The sequence below is a fragment of the Trichechus manatus genome, unplaced genomic scaffold (assembly GCF_000243295.1).
Source record: "Trichechus manatus latirostris isolate Lorelei unplaced genomic scaffold, TriManLat1.0 scaffold00022, whole genome shotgun sequence".
NCBI classification, from domain to species: domain Eukaryota; kingdom Metazoa; phylum Chordata; class Mammalia; order Sirenia; family Trichechidae; genus Trichechus; species Trichechus manatus.
In genome coordinates this window covers 11,662,064-11,683,613 of record NW_004443958.1, presented here as the reverse complement: position 1 = coordinate 11,683,613, position 21,550 = coordinate 11,662,064, and the positions used below count along the sequence as shown (strand labels likewise).

Here is a 21,550-nt window from a genome sequence, read left to right as displayed (position 1 = left end):
ACCCTTAAACAATTCCAAACCATGCAATGTTTACGTGAACGTCACAAAGTGTGCGTACATTCATTACTATGAACCATTGTAAGTATTTAAGTCAAATTTTGAACATAAGAGGCTTTATGGCAGTCCGTAACCCAGGGACTGTCTATATAATATGGTGTTTGCACAATGTCCAAATCACATACTGTCCTATTTAACAGAACATATCATGGACGTTAAGCAATGCATGACTATACTAATATGAATAAACGATCATATAAACACAAGAAAGGGACAAATTTCCTTTAAAGAACTGTAAATAATATATGTAGCTACTCTTCCCCCCTTGAGTGTGGGCTTAGTGACTCATTTCCAAAGAAGAGAGTATGGAAATGGCAAAAATACGAACAGTAGAGAAACCTAGCAGACACCACCTAAACCGATGAAGGACCATCACCAGTACCACCTACTGCCATCATGTACCCCAAAGATACACTGAGAAGAGCACATTACCCCTGTGGTGTTCTTCCTGGTGAAGTACAACCTCAGTCTAATCACGAGAAAACATCAGATAACCCACACTGAGGGACAGCCCACAAAATAACTGACTAATTCTCTCCAATAGCATCAAGGTCCCGAAAGACTGAGAAAGTGTCACAGATTGGACAAAACTAAGGAGACATTGATGACTACATGCACTGTGGTGTCCTGGACTGGATCCTAAACAGAAAACAGGCACAAGCAGAAAAACTGGTGAAAACCAAATGAAGTCTACAGTTTAGTCAACAGTACTGTACCAAAGGCCATTTCTTAGCTTTGACACGTGCCATGCATGTAAGGTGTTATCATTAAGAGAAGCTCCGTCTGGGTATACAGAACATTTTTGGACAATCTTTGCAACTTTTTTGTAAATTCAAAATTCTAAAATAAATAGTTTACATTATATATTAATATATATATGAAAAACACAGCACTTAAAGCACAGCTGTACTTAAAGGGACTTACGGAAGATTATACACATTTTCACATTAAGTTGATCAATACCACAGTTTATTTGTAAACATGTTATACGTGTCAATAATCAAACTGACAACACTTTTATACACTTTATTGTATAATATTAACATCATACCAGAAAACAATCCACTGTACTCAGTTACAGTTTTGGTACTTTAAAATCTTTAAATACAAACTGTATTTGAAACACTGAACATAAAACAAAGATATGAGTGGCAGAGAAACTATAAACATCAAGGAACAGAAACCAACATTCCTCCCCAAAAGAAATGCAAAATCATCTGATTACATATTTAAAAAAAGAAAGAAAGAAAAAATTACGGAAATCAGATGATCATACTTTTTTTAAAATGACATGAAGTAGCATTTCTTGAGACCCACTTGAGAAGTGAAATTGTACCACACTAACTTCCCTGTCCTTTTTGATGTTTGTTCTTCTTTCTCTTGGCTTCTAAAGAATGTGTGCCACGGTTTAAGCTACACTAAAGGGAGGAGGGGGGTAGGGATAAGGTGGCACAAAGTCAAATGAAATCATTTTAAACATTTGCAAAAAATAAGAAAATCGGATAAAAATTAATGAATCTTCTTTGGCAAATAATAAAGTTTATATTTTAAATTTACGTTTTCATTGAATTGGATCAGCACTTTTAAGATTTAAGAGATGCGTTTTTACATGAGTTAATGTATGAATGAACTAAAGACAAATTCACAAGGCAAAGCACGAAAAGAGCAGCATTTCACACTCTGCTAACAACTCTAAAATGCAGATCCTCCCTCCTTATGAGAACAAGAGGTCTTCAGCTGGAAACCAGATGATTACTCTTCCTTTACTCACGCAAAAAACAGACTTGGCCCCTTTTCTTAAAACACTTTCTCTAAAATTCATGATCGTATTAGGCTCTATTTTTTTCCTCCAATCTCTCTCAAAGGAGATATAGCAGCAAATCACCCTCATATTTTAAGCTTTAAATTTACCAACAACTGGGTTCACTGCCGGCAACTACAAACACTCATTCTTTATTAGTGTACGTCATTCCATTAGACTTAAGATTGTTAATACATGAATAAATAAAATAACTATAGCTAATTTGAACAAAGCAAATGAAAACGAGATTAAGAGCCCTGATCAAATGAAGCACTTGACAACTTTCAGTGGAAAAACCGTAAAAGTTACATACATACCTAATAGCACTAGGAATGTACAATACCAATTACTGGAAAAATAAATGAGTGATTCACAGTCATAAGAAATTATTTTAATATTAGTATGCACTTTTCCTTTTATAGACAAACATTTATAACGTACACTTGGTTTCTACCCCATATAAGATAAAGTAGAAAACTAAACGTTCCTGCATTAATCCCGAACACAGCACTGGCTGTGCCACAGGTAGCCTGGTCCTAAACAGTCGATCCTATAGAGAAGTCATGGTATTGAATGCATGGTTAACAGTTTTAAGAAAGGCATATATTTCCTGAAGTATGTTAAATACACAAATATCAGTTCTATAAACAACAAAAAATTATCAGCAAAAATGTTTAGGTTGTAACATTCCCAAATTCTATAATGCTTTAAGTGTTTTAGATACATGTTGTTTGACCAGTTAGTTGGGTTACAGTTTTAAACTAGCCAACAATCCTTACTCTATAGAGGAGCTAAACTAAACTACAACACTGCACAAACTTCCTAAGGAAGTTAACTTGAAAAATCGAAAAAGTGATTCCAATTATTCTAATTAACATTTGCGATACTAAAAGAATCAATGACCCAAGAAACACTTAGAAGTTACTTAGAAATTATGCAATTTTTCTTTATCATTTTCCTCCAAAACTATTCACATAAATTTAAGATTCAGATTCTTAAGAATATATCTTCAAAGTAGGCTTATCACTAGAGTGTTTTGATCAGAAGACATAGACCTAGCGCTTCTAATGTGTAATTTGAACCTAAATCACAATCCTTGGTTTGAAAACATCAAATTCAATTTCATAACAATTCATTGTTACAGCTACTCAACAAAAATCAGGGTGAAAACGTGCAGCAGCCACAGCTACTAGAGTGGGAAAAAAATTCTATTTTCCATAAAGACTCTGAAAAATATAAAGCCCAGAGTGAGTGACAACAAATGTCCACATAGAAACACTGTTTAAAAATAGAATGTTTTCCAAAGCTTTTTGTGAGATGTCAATGAATCGTTAAGACCTTATAAATCAAGATTAAGTTATACATAACTATGCTGATTTACATACCTTCAACATTGTTCAACTGATATACATAATTTACAGACATCCACAGGTATCCTTAATGCCCCATCATATCGTCTCTCAATACTGGATGTTTACTTTACAGTTTTGCTACTTTAAGTATCAAGAGGCCTTTTTCAGAGGAAGAGTTCCATCTCTTCCCATGATCCCTTAGAATGTAGGTAACAAAATATAAAATTAAACAAGATTTATGTTTGATAAACTAACATATAAAATTACCATTGCAATATTCATAGTGACTGCTTATAAACGTAACAGTCATCATAAAGCCTATAAAGTATATCCTCAGTTTTATAAAAGAAATGCAGATTGTCTCAAGGTAAAAAATACAGTGCTGGCTGCTAAAAAGCTCTTTGTTGCATTAGGATGTGCAATAATGAACAAAACTTCAGAAAACATTAGCATGTTCCCCAAACTTTGAACATCATTTAAGCAGGAACTGCACTGCAGCAGCAGGATGCTTTTTAGTGGCTGGCCCTATAAAGCTAAAGCTAAGAAAGAAAAAGGCAGAACGGGTGAGCAACAAATGCTGGAACCGAATTATTGCAAATGGAGGTTAGCAATACGAAGTGAGGAAGGTGACCGTCCACTCCATTCTGATAGGATTCCATCTTTAAATATTAAGTTCTTTGCAGGAAGTGGAACTCCCATATCGGCATAGGATGACTGGGAAAACAAACTTGGAAAACTGGCCTCTGTGTGAATATCCAGTGTTGAAGCACCTTCCTAAAAGATCAAGAAACGCGAGAAAATTCTATAGCCAACAATTGAGTAAAACCACTTAATATAATGGAGTATGAGAAACGATACTTCCCTACATAACCCACTTAGGTTCAGGGGGATCATTTAGATGGTAATGAAAAAAGCATCAGATTTTCTACGTTTATTGCATTCTTGTAAAATTTCTATTTTTGTTAATTTTTAGAATATACATAATTTACTGGTGCAATAGTGTATATGTAATAAACACACCTTTATTAGGGATATATGGTAATTTTTTTTTAAAGGAAAAGAGTGCTCTGCTACCAACATCTCTCACTTGACTATTACAACAGCCTCTTAACTGATCTTGCTTCCACTCTTGCCCCTTTCTAAATCTATTCCCCAAACAGTAACTAGAGTAATATTTTAAAATAGTCAGTCAGAAGTCATGTGACTCTCCGGCTTAAAAGCCTATTTAATAGGTTCTCTTTTGCACTATGCATAAAACACAAACTCTTTGATATATTCCACAAGGCCCTGCCCTTCTCTTCAACCTCACCTCTCGTCACCATCCCTCTTTACAAGGCTTCCGTCACACTGGCATTCTTTTGCTTCCTTGTACACCGAGTGCTTTCCTGACACAGGACCTCTGCACCGACCAAGCCCTGAACCCTCTTTTCCATTCTTTAGGTTTCAGCTCATATATCATCTCCATTTTCACACCTATCTAAATTAGGTCTGCCTTTGGATTTGCTGTCATAGTTTGGCTCCTTCAATGCACTTATGGAAATCTGTTATCATTTACGTATTTTAACGGTGACCTGATTATTGTCTCTCTCTGACAACACTATCAGCTCCATCAGTATCTTACACATCAGCACCTGGCACAGGGTCTGGCATAGAGGAGCTACTCACATATGTAATGAATGGTGAATGAAACAAAACCCCAAAATACAGAAGATTTCCCAGTGTTGGAGTGGATATTCTCAACAGAATGTTCCACTGGAATAGTCTATCTATCTATCAAGTCTAGAGCATCCTTTCTTTCCCTGGGTGGCGGGGGAGGAGGACAAAAGATACTGAGCACTCAGCACTGTCCTTCACTACAATAGCGGACGACTCCCAGTGGAGACTCACTGCAGTTGTATTAATGAAAGTGTGCCATACTCGAAAACCAACACCTATAGCACGGTGTGGCCACAGTAGATGCCTAACACATTTCTGCTGAATGAAGCACTGGCACAGAACTAAGAGCCCAAACTTTAGACTCTGAAGAGCTCGCCAGTGACATCACGTGTGAGTCAATCAGAAAATCTTCATTTATAAAATGAAGAAAATTTTTTTTTTATGTTTTGCTGTTGTGGAGACTCAAAAGCAAACATGGAAATGTCTCGCATGCTACTACAAAGCGCTATAAAACACCAATTAGATATTTTCTTACCTGGAATGAGTGAACAAAGTTAAGGACTTGTAGAGAGAGTTTTCTACTGGAATGTAAGAGGTTTTGAAGGCTGAAAAAAAGGGAGAAAAGGAGGTAAAAATAAATATAATGACAAGAACTAATATCTTACAACCGTTTATGCAATTTAAATGCATTTACATATGTATACATAATCCTACTAAGTCACATAAAATTTTTTGAAAAACAATTCCAATGCTTCTGGTCAATGAAATTTCTGCATGGTTTAGTAATAACAGAAAGTAATGCATTAATGAAATGAAACATCAGTATAGCTAAAGTAGAAAAGTTATTGTTAAAGAAAGTTTAAATTAGTAGATATTATGAAAGAAAATTTTTAAAATGAAGACTTAGGCACTTTGAGGGATGACAACTATCATAAACCAGAAAACCAAACCCTTTGCCGTTGAGTCGGTTCCGACTCACAGTGACCCTATACGACAGAGCAGAACTGACCCATAGGGTTTCCAAGGAGCACCTGGTGGATTCGAACTGCTGATCTCTTGATCAGCAGCCACGGCTCTTAACCACTGCGCCACCAGGGCTCTGGCAACTATCATACAAACTTCAAATATCCAAATCAATTTAAAATACAACCCAATAAAATTTCACAGACATCTTCTCACCTACATGAAATCTTTCAATTTGAAAATATGTAAATTGTTAATGATTATAATGGTGATCATTAACACTTTGTAGCATTTCCACTTTTCAAAAAGTGTTCACGTATGTTACTTTTCAGAGGATAGGTGTTAAAATTACTTGTCAGTTGAGTACTTAATTTTCTGATATAAGTTACCTAAATCCCCCTCCACACCATCCCAATGACAATCAGATTCAATGATATTCTTTTCTGCTAACCCAAATAGTCTCAGAACCTTTACAACACTGCCTCTTAGCAGCCACTCCCGATGGATCAGATTTGGTATATGAGATAAAACCTACATGTTGTCTCTGATACTACATGCTTATTTTTAGGAAATGTGGAAAGTGAAGAAAATTTGGAAAGTCAGCCACAACTCGAGGACAAAAGACAATTACTACTAATACAAGTTAAGCATGTGTGGCTAACTACCTCTAGGAACAACTGCCTCCTTTGCCATGAAACCAGAAGAAATGGATAGTGCTTGGTTACCATTACTGAACATTTTGATCAGATTCTATAGAAGAATCCCGATCAAAAGAGGGAAAATGCAGAACAGAATTTTAATTTCTCACGGACTCCAGACTTTCTGGAGCCATAGAGGTTGGATGAACCCCTAAAACTATTGCCCTGAGATCATCTTTAAACCTTAAACCAAAAATATCCCCTGAAGTCTTCTTAAAACCAAACAATAGTTTAGCTTAACTAGTAAAGAACGTCTGCCTTGAGCATTATGCTTTTTTAAGAACTAGCTATATAGGATCAAAGTGACAACAGCAACTCGAAAGATTAGATAGGAACCTAAAAGGGCAGTGAGTTTATGTCAATGAAGGAGGAACAACTCAGAAAAGGAGGGCAAGAATGGTTATACAACTAAAAGAATATAATCAATGTCACTGAATTGTACATGTAGAAACTGTTGAATTGGTATATGTTTTGCTGTGTGTATTCTCAACAACAAAACAAACAAAATTAAGAAAAGAGGGAGAGAGAACAGTACACAAGAGAAATTTTCTATACACAGTTATATATTAAAAAAAACTAGGATCATATTCCATATAAGCATGCCTGTTTCACCACACCCTCACCAAAACCGGGTAACTAAGTAAATATACTGTTAATTATAATTACCCAAAACACGTGCCCAAAATGTTTGTGTGCCTAATTTCTGATCTACTAAAGTTCAAATCCTTTAAACTAGCGATTTTTATTCAATCAACAAATATATACAGGGTAATTATTATGTTCCTGTGTGGAATAAAAGAAAGAATGGTAACTAGTGAGTTTAAAAAGCTAGTAGATGAAAAGATGACAATGAATATAAACTCTCACCTCTCTTGTCTGCAGAGGCCATGTGTAGCAATCTTCTTACAAACTTTCCGATTTAACTCAGAACTAAACAGTGGAATTCCAAAGCATAATTCCAGAGGAACCCAATCTGCTTCTATTGTGGCAACTACAAAAGGATACATAAGCTCATGATTTTAACCACACATATACATTACATCACCAACCAGGGTTCCTTAACCTGAGGTCCAGAGACCCCTCCTGCCCAAGTGATATCCATTAATGGGTTTGGCAGGGGAAGGGGCCTTACAGGAGGCCACTAAATCTCTGAAACAGGGTATTTTTTGAGTATGTACATGTTTCTGGGGAGAAGGTACATCACTTCCAACAGATGTTCAAAGTGGTCTTTTGCCCAGAAAGGATATCATAAGACATCTACAAAATGAGAGAATGGACCAAAATACTTAACACAGGAATAATCAGGTCATATTTTTATAATACTTTCTGAATGTACAAAACATTTCTAAGAAAATACCTATTAAAAGGTCCACTATGGATACTACAAACAGACAAATGACATCCAAATGACTTAACTGAAAAGTTAAAATTTAGAAATCAGTCTAATAAAATTGTAAACAATTTTTAACACCTTACCAGAGTTCTGCTTTGTTGTTGAATCTATAGTCACTTCCTCAATGACCATTTCAAATGACTCTGTGCTCCCATTTACATCTGAGCCAGAAGCCAAATCAGGTTCTCCTTGTAATTCAGAGGACATATACAATATTAGGACTCTAGTAGTCAACATAAATTGTCAATAAATCAGTCCTAAGCCTAACATAAACAGGGTTACAGGCAACAGTAATGAAAATGGAAAAAAAAAAAGATTAGTCTTTGGCCTAAAGCCATGGTTTGGTCATCATGACTGGGGGAGTGGAATGCTACTGGTATCTAGGGATGCTGAATAGTCTACAATGCATGGGACAGCCTCCCATAACAAACAATCATCCAGCTCAAAACGTCAATAGTGCCAAGACTGAGAAACCCTGGCCTAAAGCAACCAAGATTGAAAAAGCAGAACACAAGCTTAGACTTTCGCTTAGATCATTACTAAAGTCTCTTAGCTGATTTCCTAGCTTCTGTTCAAGCTGCTTCTAGGTCTCTTCTATACTATCATCCCTACGGAAATCCACAGTCAGATTAAGATTACGTTAAACTCAAAACCAATTACTTCCATTCAAAGAACCCAGCTATGACTAACCTCTCTCATCGGAGGCATCACTGAGTTTTCTGTTTGCAAGCTGACTAGAAGCATTCAGCATGGTGACGTAGCCACAGAAATGCTGCAAGTCCACCTTGTTCCTTAGTATCTGCAATGCTTTATGAACACCCATGTTGACACGAGTAAACTCTAAGAAACAAAGAGGTGACATCACATCATAAGTGAATAGTATTAGGACACCAAAAAACCTTAAATATGCTTTTCTTTTACTAAACAATTCTTAGGACTACTTTTGTACTTATTTATACTTTTATCTAGCAACATTCATTTCAATGAAGAAATATCTGTGAATGCAAAAGGATGCTGTACACACAGTCTCCAGGAGGCGTTTATTGTATCAGAACAATTATCTGCTTTTATGTAAGCAAATGGAAACCCTGGTGGTGTAGTGGTTAAGAGCTACAGCTGCTAACCAAAAAGTCGGCAATTTGAATCCACCAGGTGCTCCTTGGAAACTCTGTGGGGCAGTTCTACTCTATCCTATAGGGTCGCTATGAGTTGGAATCAACTCAACAGCAATGGTTTTTTTATTTTTTATGTAAGCAAATAGGGCCAGTCAGCGGTAAATTCTCCAGGTTTCTCTGTGTGTTTCTAGTCTACCTCAAATACTTATTTGGGGAGCTTCTACCCAAAATTTATTAAATACACATTATATATATATTTTTTAATTTCAGGAAAGTAAAATTATTCTTATTGAAACTAAAGCTAACAATATACTTGCAACCATATCTCTAATTAGATATTAGCTCGAGTTCTCATAAATGTGTGAAGTTGCACAGATGTTCTATATCCAAATATGAAAATACCTCTTTTTTACAATACATACAATAATCTCCCAAGGTAAGGAATCCACTAATCAGTTCCTGAGGTTTCATAAATGTTAAGATTCTGTCGTCACTATCTGTATCTTCAGGTGGACAATGGTTTTTTTTCTGTAGAATTTATAAAGTATTATAGGAATGAATGGCAAGGTTTTGTTTCAGAAAAACACTCATTTCTGAATAGGAGCTACTCTTTGGAAGAAAAAATTCTCTTTGTTCTTATTTATTCCTAACAGTCAGGAGAAAGAATCTCAAGTATAAACATGAGGCTTTTACAGCCTAGCCAAGTGAAGAGAAAACGGTATTTATAAAATTTTTCTTCCTTTCTCTACTTTGAGGTAGGGGACAGTGATGGCTAACATTTTGGAAAACAGTAAGTTCTTTTATGAATTAACATATGTTAAATTACTTGAATCATTTGCTGCTCTCTAAAATCCATGAGACGAGAAAATTAAAGTACAACAGTTTTGCATGGAGCAATAAATAGAAGTGCTATTAAATATACATACGTTTCAATCAGATAGTATTTTTCTTCTGAAAACAATTTCTTGACATTCAACAGTGAATGTCATTAGTAAAAGGAAAATGAACTTGCTTTTACAGACATTCTCTGAATATCTTCCATCAAATGTCAGTTAGCTCACATCCAATTCCAGAAAAAGAAATATTAAACAGGGCTCCCTTCCCCATCTTGATTCAAGCTAATTTAATTATAGCTCAAAACCTTGCATCCACTCAAATTCTAACAACAAAAGAAAAATTTAACAGAAAAAATAAATGGTTAGGCAGGAAATGCATGCGAGTGCTCTGTAAATGGTTAAGGTAGTATACAAATGTTCATTAGCACCCAGTTCTAAATTAACTTAAAAAAGAAAAAAACTTGACTAGAAAAGTAAAATATGAAACCACTAAAATTCTAGCATCAGTCTATATGTGTATATTGTACACATATGCAGACTGATTAATCTGTAAAATGACAAGGTAAACTTTGCTTTGGATACTTTAAAAAGACATCCCACCCTCACCCAGCAAAAATAGTACATACTGGTAGGAAAAATCAACTTTCTAAGCATAAAATCTCTCCTATGACTTGTCTTTTCTCCAACTCCCAAACAAACAATAAAAGGAAACTAAAAGGCTAAGCATACAGAAAATCTAGTCCTCCATTTAGGCAGTATCTACTTATTCTCTTCCTCTCCGAGACAGACAGACAGACTAGTATTCTTCCAAAGATCCTAAATAGGTCTTCTCATTCTCAGGAAAAGGCACATGACAGAAACCTACCTTTTGCCAGTATGCTCTAAAAGCAGAACGATAAGGCCCTAAAACTTAAAGATTTTAAGGAGTCACTTCCTGCTGTTTTCCACCAAACTGCTGCCATGATTAATGATAAAGAAGTCAGATGGATACAATTCAAAAGTAAGGTACCTCCATGTAGTTCTGTTTCATCAAATGGAAACGGTATATGGATAGTTTCTCCTATCCCATGCAAACCATGTCCCTAAATATAAAGAAACAAAAGGTGAAAGATATTAAGAAAAACCTGTATTTCCAATAACTGATATTCAAAAAATGAGTAAGATTGTGCAACTGACATTCCACATTAATACTCTATCAAAATGCTTTCAACAATTTTCTATTTTTCTACAGCAAGCGAAGACATCTTATGTGTATATTAACCTACAAGGCTATGTTTCTCAAAGTAGGTCATGGATTACTGGAAAAAAAAAGAAGGCGATTTAACAAGTAAATCACTTGTTGGCCACATGAAGACTGGATAATGTCCCTGTGCACTTGCACAAGGGTCAGCTGTGGTTCTAACAGAGACGGTGGTAGAAGAATCCCCATAATCACATGGCATACCATGGACTAGGAATGCAAAACTCAAAAACCTGCACTGAAATGACATTTATACCAAGTTATTTGCTGGAACATTATAATTATAAATAAATGGAAACCACAAATTGCTCATCAATAGGAGATTGGTTAAATAAATTATAGTACATAATTTTTCAATGCAGCTGCAAAATAGTCACAGTATTTCTTAAATCCATCTTTTCCTTTCAATTCTTATTACCACCTCTCTTATCTGAACAAATACATAGAATCTTAATTGTCCTCTTCTCACAGTGACCCTACAGAAGAGAGCAGAACTGCCCCACTGGGTTTACAAGCAGTGGCTGGTGGATTTGACCTGCTGACCTTTTGGTTAGCAGCCAAGCTCTTAACCACTGCACCACCAGGGCTCCAAGTGTCCTCTTGCTTCAGGCATCTACCTGTTCTCCCATCCATTCTCAACGCAGTGCCCAAACTGATCTTCCTGAAACACACCTGACACATTAATACCCCGCTTAGCACCCTCTCATGGTTGCCATACCCTATAGGTTAAAGACTAAGCACTACAGCAGGACATACACAGTACACTACACTCCAGAGCCTGACCTTGTAAGTCTCCAGACTCATCTCTGACCATGACAGACTATAAAGGTCTTAAACAGACTTTCTTATTCTATCAGTTCTTTGCAGAAAAAGGCAAATTCCAGAAAACTATCTTTTAACAATACTCTTTAATAGCAGAATGGTAAGACCCTAAAATTTGTATGAAATGTTCAGAATAGGCAATTCCAGAGAGGCAGAAAATAGATCAGCAACTGTTTAGGGGTAGGGGGAGAGGAGAGTAAGAGGATAATAGCTAACGGTTTTCTTTTTGAGGTGATGAAAATGTTCAAAAATTGACTGTGTTGAAGGTTTCACGTACTTGTGAGTATACTAAAAACCACTGATTCTGTACACATTAACAGAGTGAATTACATGGTATGTGAATTATATCTCAATAAAACTTTAATGGTCACACAGCTAGCAAAAGGTGAGGCTGGAAATCAAACCTGGTTCTAACTTCAAACTCCATATTGTTTCTACTGCCCTTCACTGCTGCTAGACAAAGGGCCAGGACTAAAACCCACATCTCTGATTCCTTACACTTCAGCTTTATAAATTTCTAATTACTAGACAAATTACGATCTAAAACATAAAATCCAGTTTATTTAAAATAAGGTAACAGTACCTGAATTAAAACTGCAGAATGTGTTAAAGCATCATTCAACATTGTGAGCACATTTGAAGTAGGAACTACCCCAGGATCATGACCCCAAGATGTTATTAGTAATCGATCATAACCCTATTGGAATGAAATAAATGAGACATAAATGGCATTCAGAAACAAGAAAACAATTAAGAAAATAATCTATAATACTGCTCATCTATTTCTATCGTCCTCAAAAGTAAAAACAACAACAACGAAAAACCTCACACATCATACCTGGAATATATCTGGCAGTTTTCGAAGTCTTGTACCTTTGGACAGTAAGAGAGATGGTGGTCCTTGCCCAGTGATATGGTAAACGTACAGTTTAAACCAGACAGAACTGACTTCTGGGATAGCTGGTCCAATATGCTACAATCACAAAACAGGTAAGATAAAGTAGTAATACTTATCTAAAGTAGCCAAATTTCATAACTGACCAGGCATAGTCCTATATATACAGCTAATGCCTGGTATCAATGGTCATTTCTATGATCCTTATGAAAATAAATGCTAAACGTTCTATTCAAATAGTTACCATTTTATACTGGAATTAAGAATGCATGTTTTATCACTGCCATTAGGAGCATGGACTCTGAAGCAGACTGCCTAGGTTTGAATCTTGACCCACTACTTCAGCCATATCACCTTAAGAAGGTAACTTAACCTCTCTGTGCCTCATTTTGCTCATCTGTAAAACGGTCATAAAATATCTGCCTCATAAGGGCATTGCAAGGTTGTTCAGGAAGGTTTAAAATAACACCTGGCATGGAAGCTCTATACCAGTGTTGGCTATTATTATGATTAATGACATACAATTTCTCACAAAAGGGACCATCTATCCATCCATCGATCCTACCATTCATTTGGACAGTTAATGGATTCCTACTATGCCTACAGGTTGTGTTAAAGAATAGAAGGAAGGAGAGGGAGAAGGGGTGGGGACCAAAAAAAATTATTTAAAGAAAGGTTGGTAACTGCCAATTTACTCTTGTTGAATACAGAGGACAAAATTAGAGCGGGGAGACGCTACTCACCGAGGCAACTAGCACATCACAGGCAGGCAACAAAGTGAGCCCCTACAACATCCCTTCCTTTCTTCTACACTGTGAAACCCTGCACACTTCTAGAAAACCAGGCAGCAGGAAGCACTGAAGAATAGCGACATAACCCTCACTCTGAAAATGATATAGGCCACAACTTTCTTGCTAAGCATACACATTTAATGCAGCTAAATTATTTTTAAATGCAACTATTTTTAAAAAGTAGAAGATGCGGAGCAATTTTCACACGTAAATTCTACAGTTAAATAACTAGAGTTCTAGCTTTCAAGCACAATATCTTCTTTTCAGCTTATTCACGATCATAAAGCCTAATTTCTAAAACAATTTTCCTAATAAAATTTATCTCACCACTGAAGACAATCTAGGCTTCCTTCTTACAGCATCCAAGAATATTCTCCTTAAAATATATCTATGGATAAAATTTTAATCTGATGTGTCACAAGTCACTAGATGATACATAAATATGCCAAATATACCTAAGAAATTGAACATAACCTCATCACACACAGCATAAAATACAAAATCGCTTTCTGGGCTGGTACTTTTAGAACCTGATATCTGCGAATTGAGAATTAATGAAATAGGACTGTTAAACCACTTCTTCTAGTCACCGTGGGAGAGAATGACATTATGGCACTTCTGCTCTTCCATGTGGGTCTTTACCTGAGGGGTGCAGCTGCTGATGGGCCGGATTTCATTGGTAAGAGGAGCCATGGAAACAAGCAGAGTGTAATTTTTGTTTAGAACTCGGCTGCAAGTTGCAGGGTCCAAACCAAGAAGGCTTTCACAGCGTAAGAGATCCAGAGGAAAACCTGTGTGCATACACACAGAATGAAAGACTGATAATATGAAACGAAAATGTTAAAATACTGATAACTTCCTTGAGATTTTAAATTCTTTTAAAAAGTTAGAATAATTCTATTAAGAAGTGCCAAATTTCCTAAGCAGATCAGTAAGGCACTCTGAGATCTAAAACTGACAGTCTCTATTTTCTGGTCTAGCAGGGTAACAGTGCCGTTGAGTCTTCAGGCTAATTTTCACTTTAAAAAAGGCAAGAATGGGCTTGCTGTACCTGACTCCCTCTCTTCATTCCCAGCCACTCCACGATGGTGGCATTATCTGAAAGCTTAAGTGCCACGAGAAAACTGTGTCCTCCTCTCCCTCAATTTTCAATCACTGGCTGAGCATTAAAATCATCCTTTTAAAAAAATACACATTCCTTGACTGCCACTCCAGACCTCAAGACCCACTGAATCAGAATCTCTGGAGAAATTCTGACACCATCAGCCTGACTAAAGTTTGGGATTCCCTACCTACCATAGTGGCACATGGTTAAGCACTCAACTGCTAAGTGAAAGGTCGGCAGTTCAAACCCACCTAGTAGCTCCACAGGAGAAAGACCTGGTGATCTGCTTCTGTAAAGATTACTGCCTAGAAAATCCTATGGGGCAGTTCTACTAACAACAACCAGCCATAAAACTGAAAGTGCCCACTAGGGTGACAACCACGTGAGAGAGCACAATCAGTACCTTAAAACTGCTACTGCTTCCTTCTTTTACCTTTTAAAAGAAAATGATCTTTTCTCCTTTTTGTTTTTTAAAAGTGAAATATTTTAGTAAATATTACAGCAGCATATGAATATTTTCATATGCTAGAACCTTTATTCCTTGAATTTTTTGCTTCCTAAATTAACTAAATTATGATATTTGTTCATTCACTCAGAACTAATGCCTGTTCTCAATTCCATCCAGCTATGTAAAAAAAATTAACACGCCAACTCTTTTTGTAGGTACTAAAAAAAAAAAAAACCAAACCCGTTGCCATTGAGTCAATCCCGACTCATAGAGACCCTATCGGACAGAGTAGAACTGCCCCCTAGGGTTTCCAAAGAATGTCTGGTGGATTCGAACTGCCAACCTTTTGGTTAGCAGCCGTAGCTCTTAACCACTATGCCACCAGTGCTTCCTTTGTAGCTATTAGACAGATTTAAATACTACAGATGTAAGTGGCACATGAGAAGAGACGAGAAAAAGTAAAATAAGGTAAAAAAACAGCTGACAAACATCACAAAACAAGTCTCTTGTTTTTAACTCAATATACTGTCTACACAAAATGTATTAAAGCAGTGATGATTAAATAAGTGAACACGATCTGTTTAATTTCTTAGAAAGGTGTTTCATAAAATCATGTCTTCAAAATTAAAGTCTATTCATCATACCACAACTGGGTTGGTCTGGCTGTGCGGTCTGTGCAACCAGGTCCTTATTATGACGCAAAAACAGTATTGTGTTTCTCAGAGTAAGTGCATGATCAAAATACCTCTGTGCTTCTCCTTCACCAGTGCTCTGAACCTAAACCAAAAGGAAATGAATTATGCAACAGATACCACTCTCATGCCATTCACTCTGGTATATAGCTATACAATACAGAGATACTAAGACATTATTAAAAATAAATAAATCAAAAATTTGCCCAGGTACCCCAAGAGTATGGCCCCCAGACACCCTTTTAGCCCAGTGGTGAAGTTATCTCCGAGGTTCACCGTTCATCCTGGGAGTGGACAGTCCCATAAAACCAAATGAGACTAACGAGGTACAGCAGCAGTCCAGTGACAAGGGCCAGAGGGCAGAAGGGGACAAGGAAGCTGGTGATAGGGAACCCAAGGTTGAGTAAGGATATTGTTGATGTGTTGGGAGATTGTTAACCATTGTCATAGGGCAAAAACTATTTTGTTCTGTAAGCCTCCATCTTAAGTGAGAATAACAGCACAATTGGAAGAGCATAGTCAATGTCACTGAACTGTGCATGTAGAAATTTCTGAAATGGTATATCTTTGGCTATGTGTATTTTCACCAAAAAAAAAGTTGAGAAGTTAAGAGGGATGACATGTTGTGGGGTTGTTAACCAACGTCATAAAACAATATGTGTACTACTGTTTCACGAGAAACTATTTGTTCTGTAAGCCTTCACCTGAAGTACAATAAAAAAATTAAAAAAAAATAAAAAATTTGCCCAGGTAATAGTGAAACGATATTAACCCCAATTTTGGATGACTTTCCAATTCTATTACATCTATGAAGATGGTACAAATTATTCCAACAAGTAAAACTAACAATTTTAGCAAGTGAGTAATGCTAAATTATACCACTTCTATAAATTACACCATTTATATATGTCCCACAGATGATTCAAACGGGGTGATTAAAAAAAACCCCAAGATCCATATTCTGCTTCATTAAGAAAAGTACTCCAATCTATGGTCACTAATTACACCTCTAATTCTGAACACCCTGGCCACAATTTTGTATCATTAGCACAAAGGACATGGAACCCTGGTGGCACAGTGGTTAAGCACTCGGCTGCGAACCGAAAGGTTGGCAGTTCAAACCCACCAGCCAGTATGCAGGAGAATGATGTGGCAGCCTGCTTCTGTAAAGATTACAGCCTTGGAAACACTATGGGGAAGTTCTACTCTGTCCTACAGGGTTGCTACTGACTCGATGGCAATAGGTTTCGGCAACAGGTTAGTCACAAGTGATACTGGAGTATGTGATTCAACATAGCTATTCAACCATTCCTGTAAACACAGCTTTAATTCATTCAACAAGGATTTACTGAGTGCCTACTATGGGCTATGACCTAAGAGATAAAAGAGTAGAGGACAAAACAGACAAAACCCCTGCCTTCACTGGACTTACATTTTCATGCATGCTTTTCTGACTGAGTCAGTCACCTGTTTAATACGTGAAAGCACATACATTCCAGAAATCAGAAGGATAGTCTACTGGGGGTGGGGTGGGGTGGATAAGTGAATTAAATTTGTCTAATGAGATGAACCAATTGAGTTTAATGGAGATCATGCTTCTTAAAAAATAGATAAGAAATCATTTTCAAAAAATAAACTCCAGATTAAAAGGATTTTCCAAGAATGAGATGCGGAAAAAGAAGTACAAATGTGTGAATGAGTAAAAAGCCATCTTATAGTCTTGCAATTTCCTACATTTGATAAAAGACATTGAAGCAGGAAAAATAAAAATCAGCCAGAATTTAAAATGTGCTAGAACACAGTAAAAAATTCACTGGCAAAAGATAATGCACAATAAGAAACAGACCAATTAATAATAAGAATTATTTCAAATCAATTTTTGCATTAATAAAAGTGAAAATCCTAGGAAGAAGCAGCAGTAAAAAATGTTAGTCTTTTTTTTTTAAAGAAATAAAGGAATTAGAGAGTCATCACTAACTCTCTAAACAGATGTTACTATACACAGCTCACTGCTAAAGCACAAAAAGCACCAAAATTATTAGTCAAGGAACAGGTCAGGTGCACCAACTGTCCGCATACAAAGAGGAAGAATATGACTGACGGAAGTATCAGGGGAATGAAAAACGCCAATAAGGACAATTTAGATTTAGAGCTAAGGAAAACTAGGGTGGTACTCATGGGGGAAAACATGGTTAAGATCAAATATGGCTGAAGTCCTCAAGATGCTAAAAGGGACAGCAAGAGTGGACATAAATAACTACGACACCAGGGGACATTGTTCCAGACTTTAAAATAAGTGGAAGACAATGCTTTAGAGGTGATCTTAGAGAGTCATACCAGATAAAGATGAAAGGCTACTTCAGAAAAATTTGTTTTTAAAAGTTACACACACAGACCAAGATTTCTGTAAATCATTTCTTCATAGTTACACTAAATTATGCTGAGTTATATGAGGTAGATATATCACTATAAACTCACAAAATTCATTCATCTACTCAATATGTTTACGTCTAAATACCGTCGGAGTATCAAGGTGGGGAATGAGGTAGGAATGAGCAAGAACATACCAGAAAGCCATTATAATCAACAGAAAGGCCTAACTGATGTTTTATCAAGTCCCACTACCTGCAATCTAGATTTACCTTTTCCAGTTCTATAAGAAAGCTGTCCAGAGACTCATCTGACAGCTTGCCAACTTCGAACATTGTGACTGCATGACTTTTCAAGTTCTGTAATAAAGAAATACAAAATGACTAAAATTTACCTTACACAAATCTATCATTAAAGTTGTAGTTTTCCCTTTTATGTTAAAAATAATATATTTAAATTATGCTTTCTGATATATTTAAACTTAAGGGTGGGTGAGACAAGGGGCTGATTCTTCAAATTACAAAAGTAACCCTCACTAAAAAGTTATTACACCTCTCTAAGGAATGTAATAAAGAGCCCTGGTGGCACACTGGTTAAGCGCTTGGCTGCTAACCAAACGGCTGGCAGTTCGAATCCATCAGCCACTCCTCAAAAATTCTATGGGGCAGTTCTACTCTGTCCTATAGGGTCGCTATGAATCAGAATCAACTTGATAGCAACGGGTTTAGGTTTTTTTAATAGGGTCACTATGAGGTGGAATTTGACTCAACAGCAATAGGTCTAGTTTGGAAGGAATGTAAACAAATCAGTTACATTTTCAGGAATACATCCAGTACGTAAAAAAAGATATAAAAACAATGAATTATTTTCTATCTAATCTTAATTTTAAATATTTTCATATTTAAAAAACATTTGACTTACTGGTGAAAGATTTCCCATCATTAAAAAGGCAGTAAGAGTTGAATCAAATAGGAATGCAATACGTTTTGTATATCCTGTAGATAGACTCAAACTGCTTATACTGGCTGTGTCAGCTAAAAGAAAAAACCATAATTTAAAATCAAGTAAATGAAAATTATTTTTTGCTATCATTCAGAACGAGAAAGTATTTTCAGAAAATACATAATTACATATAAGCAACATTATAGCCATAAGAGGTCCCAGTCTGACCTGTCCTACAGGCATACAGAAATTTTAAATTTTAATATTTATTTTGAAGTACATTTCTTAAAAAGCAATAATAAGTCATGACTAACTCAGACTAACGAGACTAACTAGCCTAACAACTTCAGGTAACTGAGCTATTCTGGGTAGAAATGAGAGTTGATGCTGTTCTCTTCTCTCCCAACACTAAACCATGTCAATTCCTTTGTCCACCATGCTCTGCCTTCCCTTTGAGCCTCCCCAAATATTTCTTCTCCACGAAAGCTTCTCTAACTTTTTAGGCAGTAAGAGGTCTCACCTGTTCCTCTTGCTCCCCACAAGCACAACACTTCTTCCACTGTTGTAGTTTTTTTGGTTACACTGCCTTTTCTCCCTACACCGCTAATTCTTAGAAAGAAGGTACCATATTCTTGCCAATTTTATACCCCTAAGACTTAACAGTGTCCAATATATGGTTAAGTACTCAATGACTGCATACTGAATGAATGAAATCCAGAACAAACCTATAAAGTAACTTGAAGTCTGGAGAGTAAACTCTTTATGAGCGTACGTATAGACATATGCAGTACCTATAGGCAGACTAAATTAAAACGAGTTACTGCTAACCTGGATCTTCCTGACTGTTTGTATCAGTATCAGTAGCCGACGAAGCTTCTTGTACAGGACTCCTACTTTCCCCGCCATCCCATGATAGGAGCATCTTTTGTGGATCTAAAGTACTCCTAGTAATGCAGAATAAATTCACTTTTTAAAAACTACATAAATGATCTTATAAAAATAGTTACTGAAATCAGTACAGGCAGTCCCTGGATTACAAACAAGTTTCATTCCAAAGTCTGTCTTTAAGTCGAATTTGTAAATAAGTCAGAACAGTTAGGTACGATTCGTATCTAATGTCAGTAAGTCAAATGTTTATCTTAGTATATAGTATACATTTCTATGCATTAAAGATATTAAAAAAAACACTTCCAGATACACTAAAACATCTTTAGCATAATAATACAGTAATAATAATAATAATAATAATAATAATAATATAACAAACAAATCTGTCTTGGAAGAAGCACAGCCAGAATGCTCCTTAGAGGCAAGGATGGCAAGACTCTGTCTCACATACTTTGGACATGTTATCAGAAGAGATCAGTCCCTGGAGAAGGACATCGTGCTTGGTAAAGTAGAGGGTCAGCGAAAAAGGAAGATCCTTAATGAGATGGACTGACACAGTGGCTGCAACAATGGGCTCAAGCGTAACAACAACTATGAGGATGGCACAAGAACAGGCAAGTATTTCATTCTGTTGTACACAGGGTCACTACGAGTCAGAACCAACTCGACGGCACCTAACAACAACAATAATGTGTTGATGAGCGTCACAAAGTAGCACCCGTGTGTAATTACAAACCATTGTATGTGCCTCGAATTTTTAATACATTAGGCTTTCAGGGGTTCACTCATAACTACGGGTAATACGTAAGTCAGACGTTCATAACCTGGGGACTATCTGTACTTAAATTATTGGCAATTATATAAAACCAGTCTGACAGTCAAGCCTGAACTTGAAATAGAACCCAAAGACCCTCTGCCCGTATACAGCAAGACCCATGGAAAGGCTTCAGGGAATTCAAGAACTCATCAAAATTACATGTAAAATATTCTATGTGCTTTTTTCTGGGAAGAAGGTTCTTAACTTTCACCAGATTCTAAAAAGATCCAGCACACACAGAAGAGTAAAAATAACTGATATATAGGGTTCACCTCAACTGATAGGTTGAGTAAGTAAAATTTTCATATGATTTTTTTTTCGAAAGGACACTCTAATATCTCATACTGAATAAATGAGTTACTTTAATCTGTTTACAGATGGAACATTCCGCCATGATGAATGAAGTTGATCCAAATTTATTACTTGTCCCTTCTTATGGGCAAAGCCCAATCGGCAATACATTGAAACAGCATTCTGAAAGGAAGATAACGGAAATTAACATTTAAAAGAAAATGACATTAGAATATTTGTAGTGAAAAAATACTGTAATAGGCAATGCTTGTAGTGATTCTCAAACATTTTCATTCCATAACTAGAAAAATCCACTTTCAGTAGACCTGTTTCTCCCCAAAGGTCTTCAAATATGTATGAGAAGGAATGGTTCCAACT

General features: G+C 36.3%; 1 protein-coding gene across 4 annotated transcripts in view; it reads right to left on the bottom strand.

The window, feature by feature from the left end:
• Positions 1-916: 916 nt before the first annotated feature.
• FAM91A1 (family with sequence similarity 91 member A1) overlaps positions 917-21,550 on the bottom strand; it is a 42,520-nt gene continuing 21,886 nt past the window's right edge. For 3 of the 4 annotated variants that reach the window (XM_023728183.1, XM_023728181.1, XM_023728182.1), the window contains 14 exons: positions 21,243-21,355; positions 20,005-20,120; positions 19,156-19,268; positions 18,507-18,593; positions 15,817-15,949; positions 14,262-14,410; positions 12,772-12,906; positions 12,517-12,630; positions 10,881-10,953; positions 8,611-8,760; positions 8,004-8,108; positions 7,395-7,518; positions 5,402-5,471; positions 918-3,984 (listed from right to left, as the gene is read on the bottom strand). In XM_023728183.1, the coding sequence (XP_023583951.1) occupies positions 3,799-3,984; positions 5,402-5,471; positions 7,395-7,518; positions 8,004-8,108; positions 8,611-8,760; positions 10,881-10,953; positions 12,517-12,630; positions 12,772-12,906; positions 14,262-14,410; positions 15,817-15,949; positions 18,507-18,593; positions 19,156-19,268; positions 20,005-20,120; positions 21,243-21,355 (1,668 nt within the window). In that variant the 3' untranslated portion in view covers positions 918-3,798. Of the gene's footprint in view, positions 3,985-5,401; positions 5,472-7,394; positions 7,519-8,003; positions 8,109-8,610; positions 8,761-10,880; positions 10,954-12,516; positions 12,631-12,771; positions 12,907-14,261; positions 14,411-15,816; positions 15,950-18,506; positions 18,594-19,155; positions 19,269-20,004; positions 20,121-21,242; positions 21,356-21,550 lie in introns of all 4 variants that reach the window. The other variant, XM_004372990.3, reaches the window with a different exon arrangement.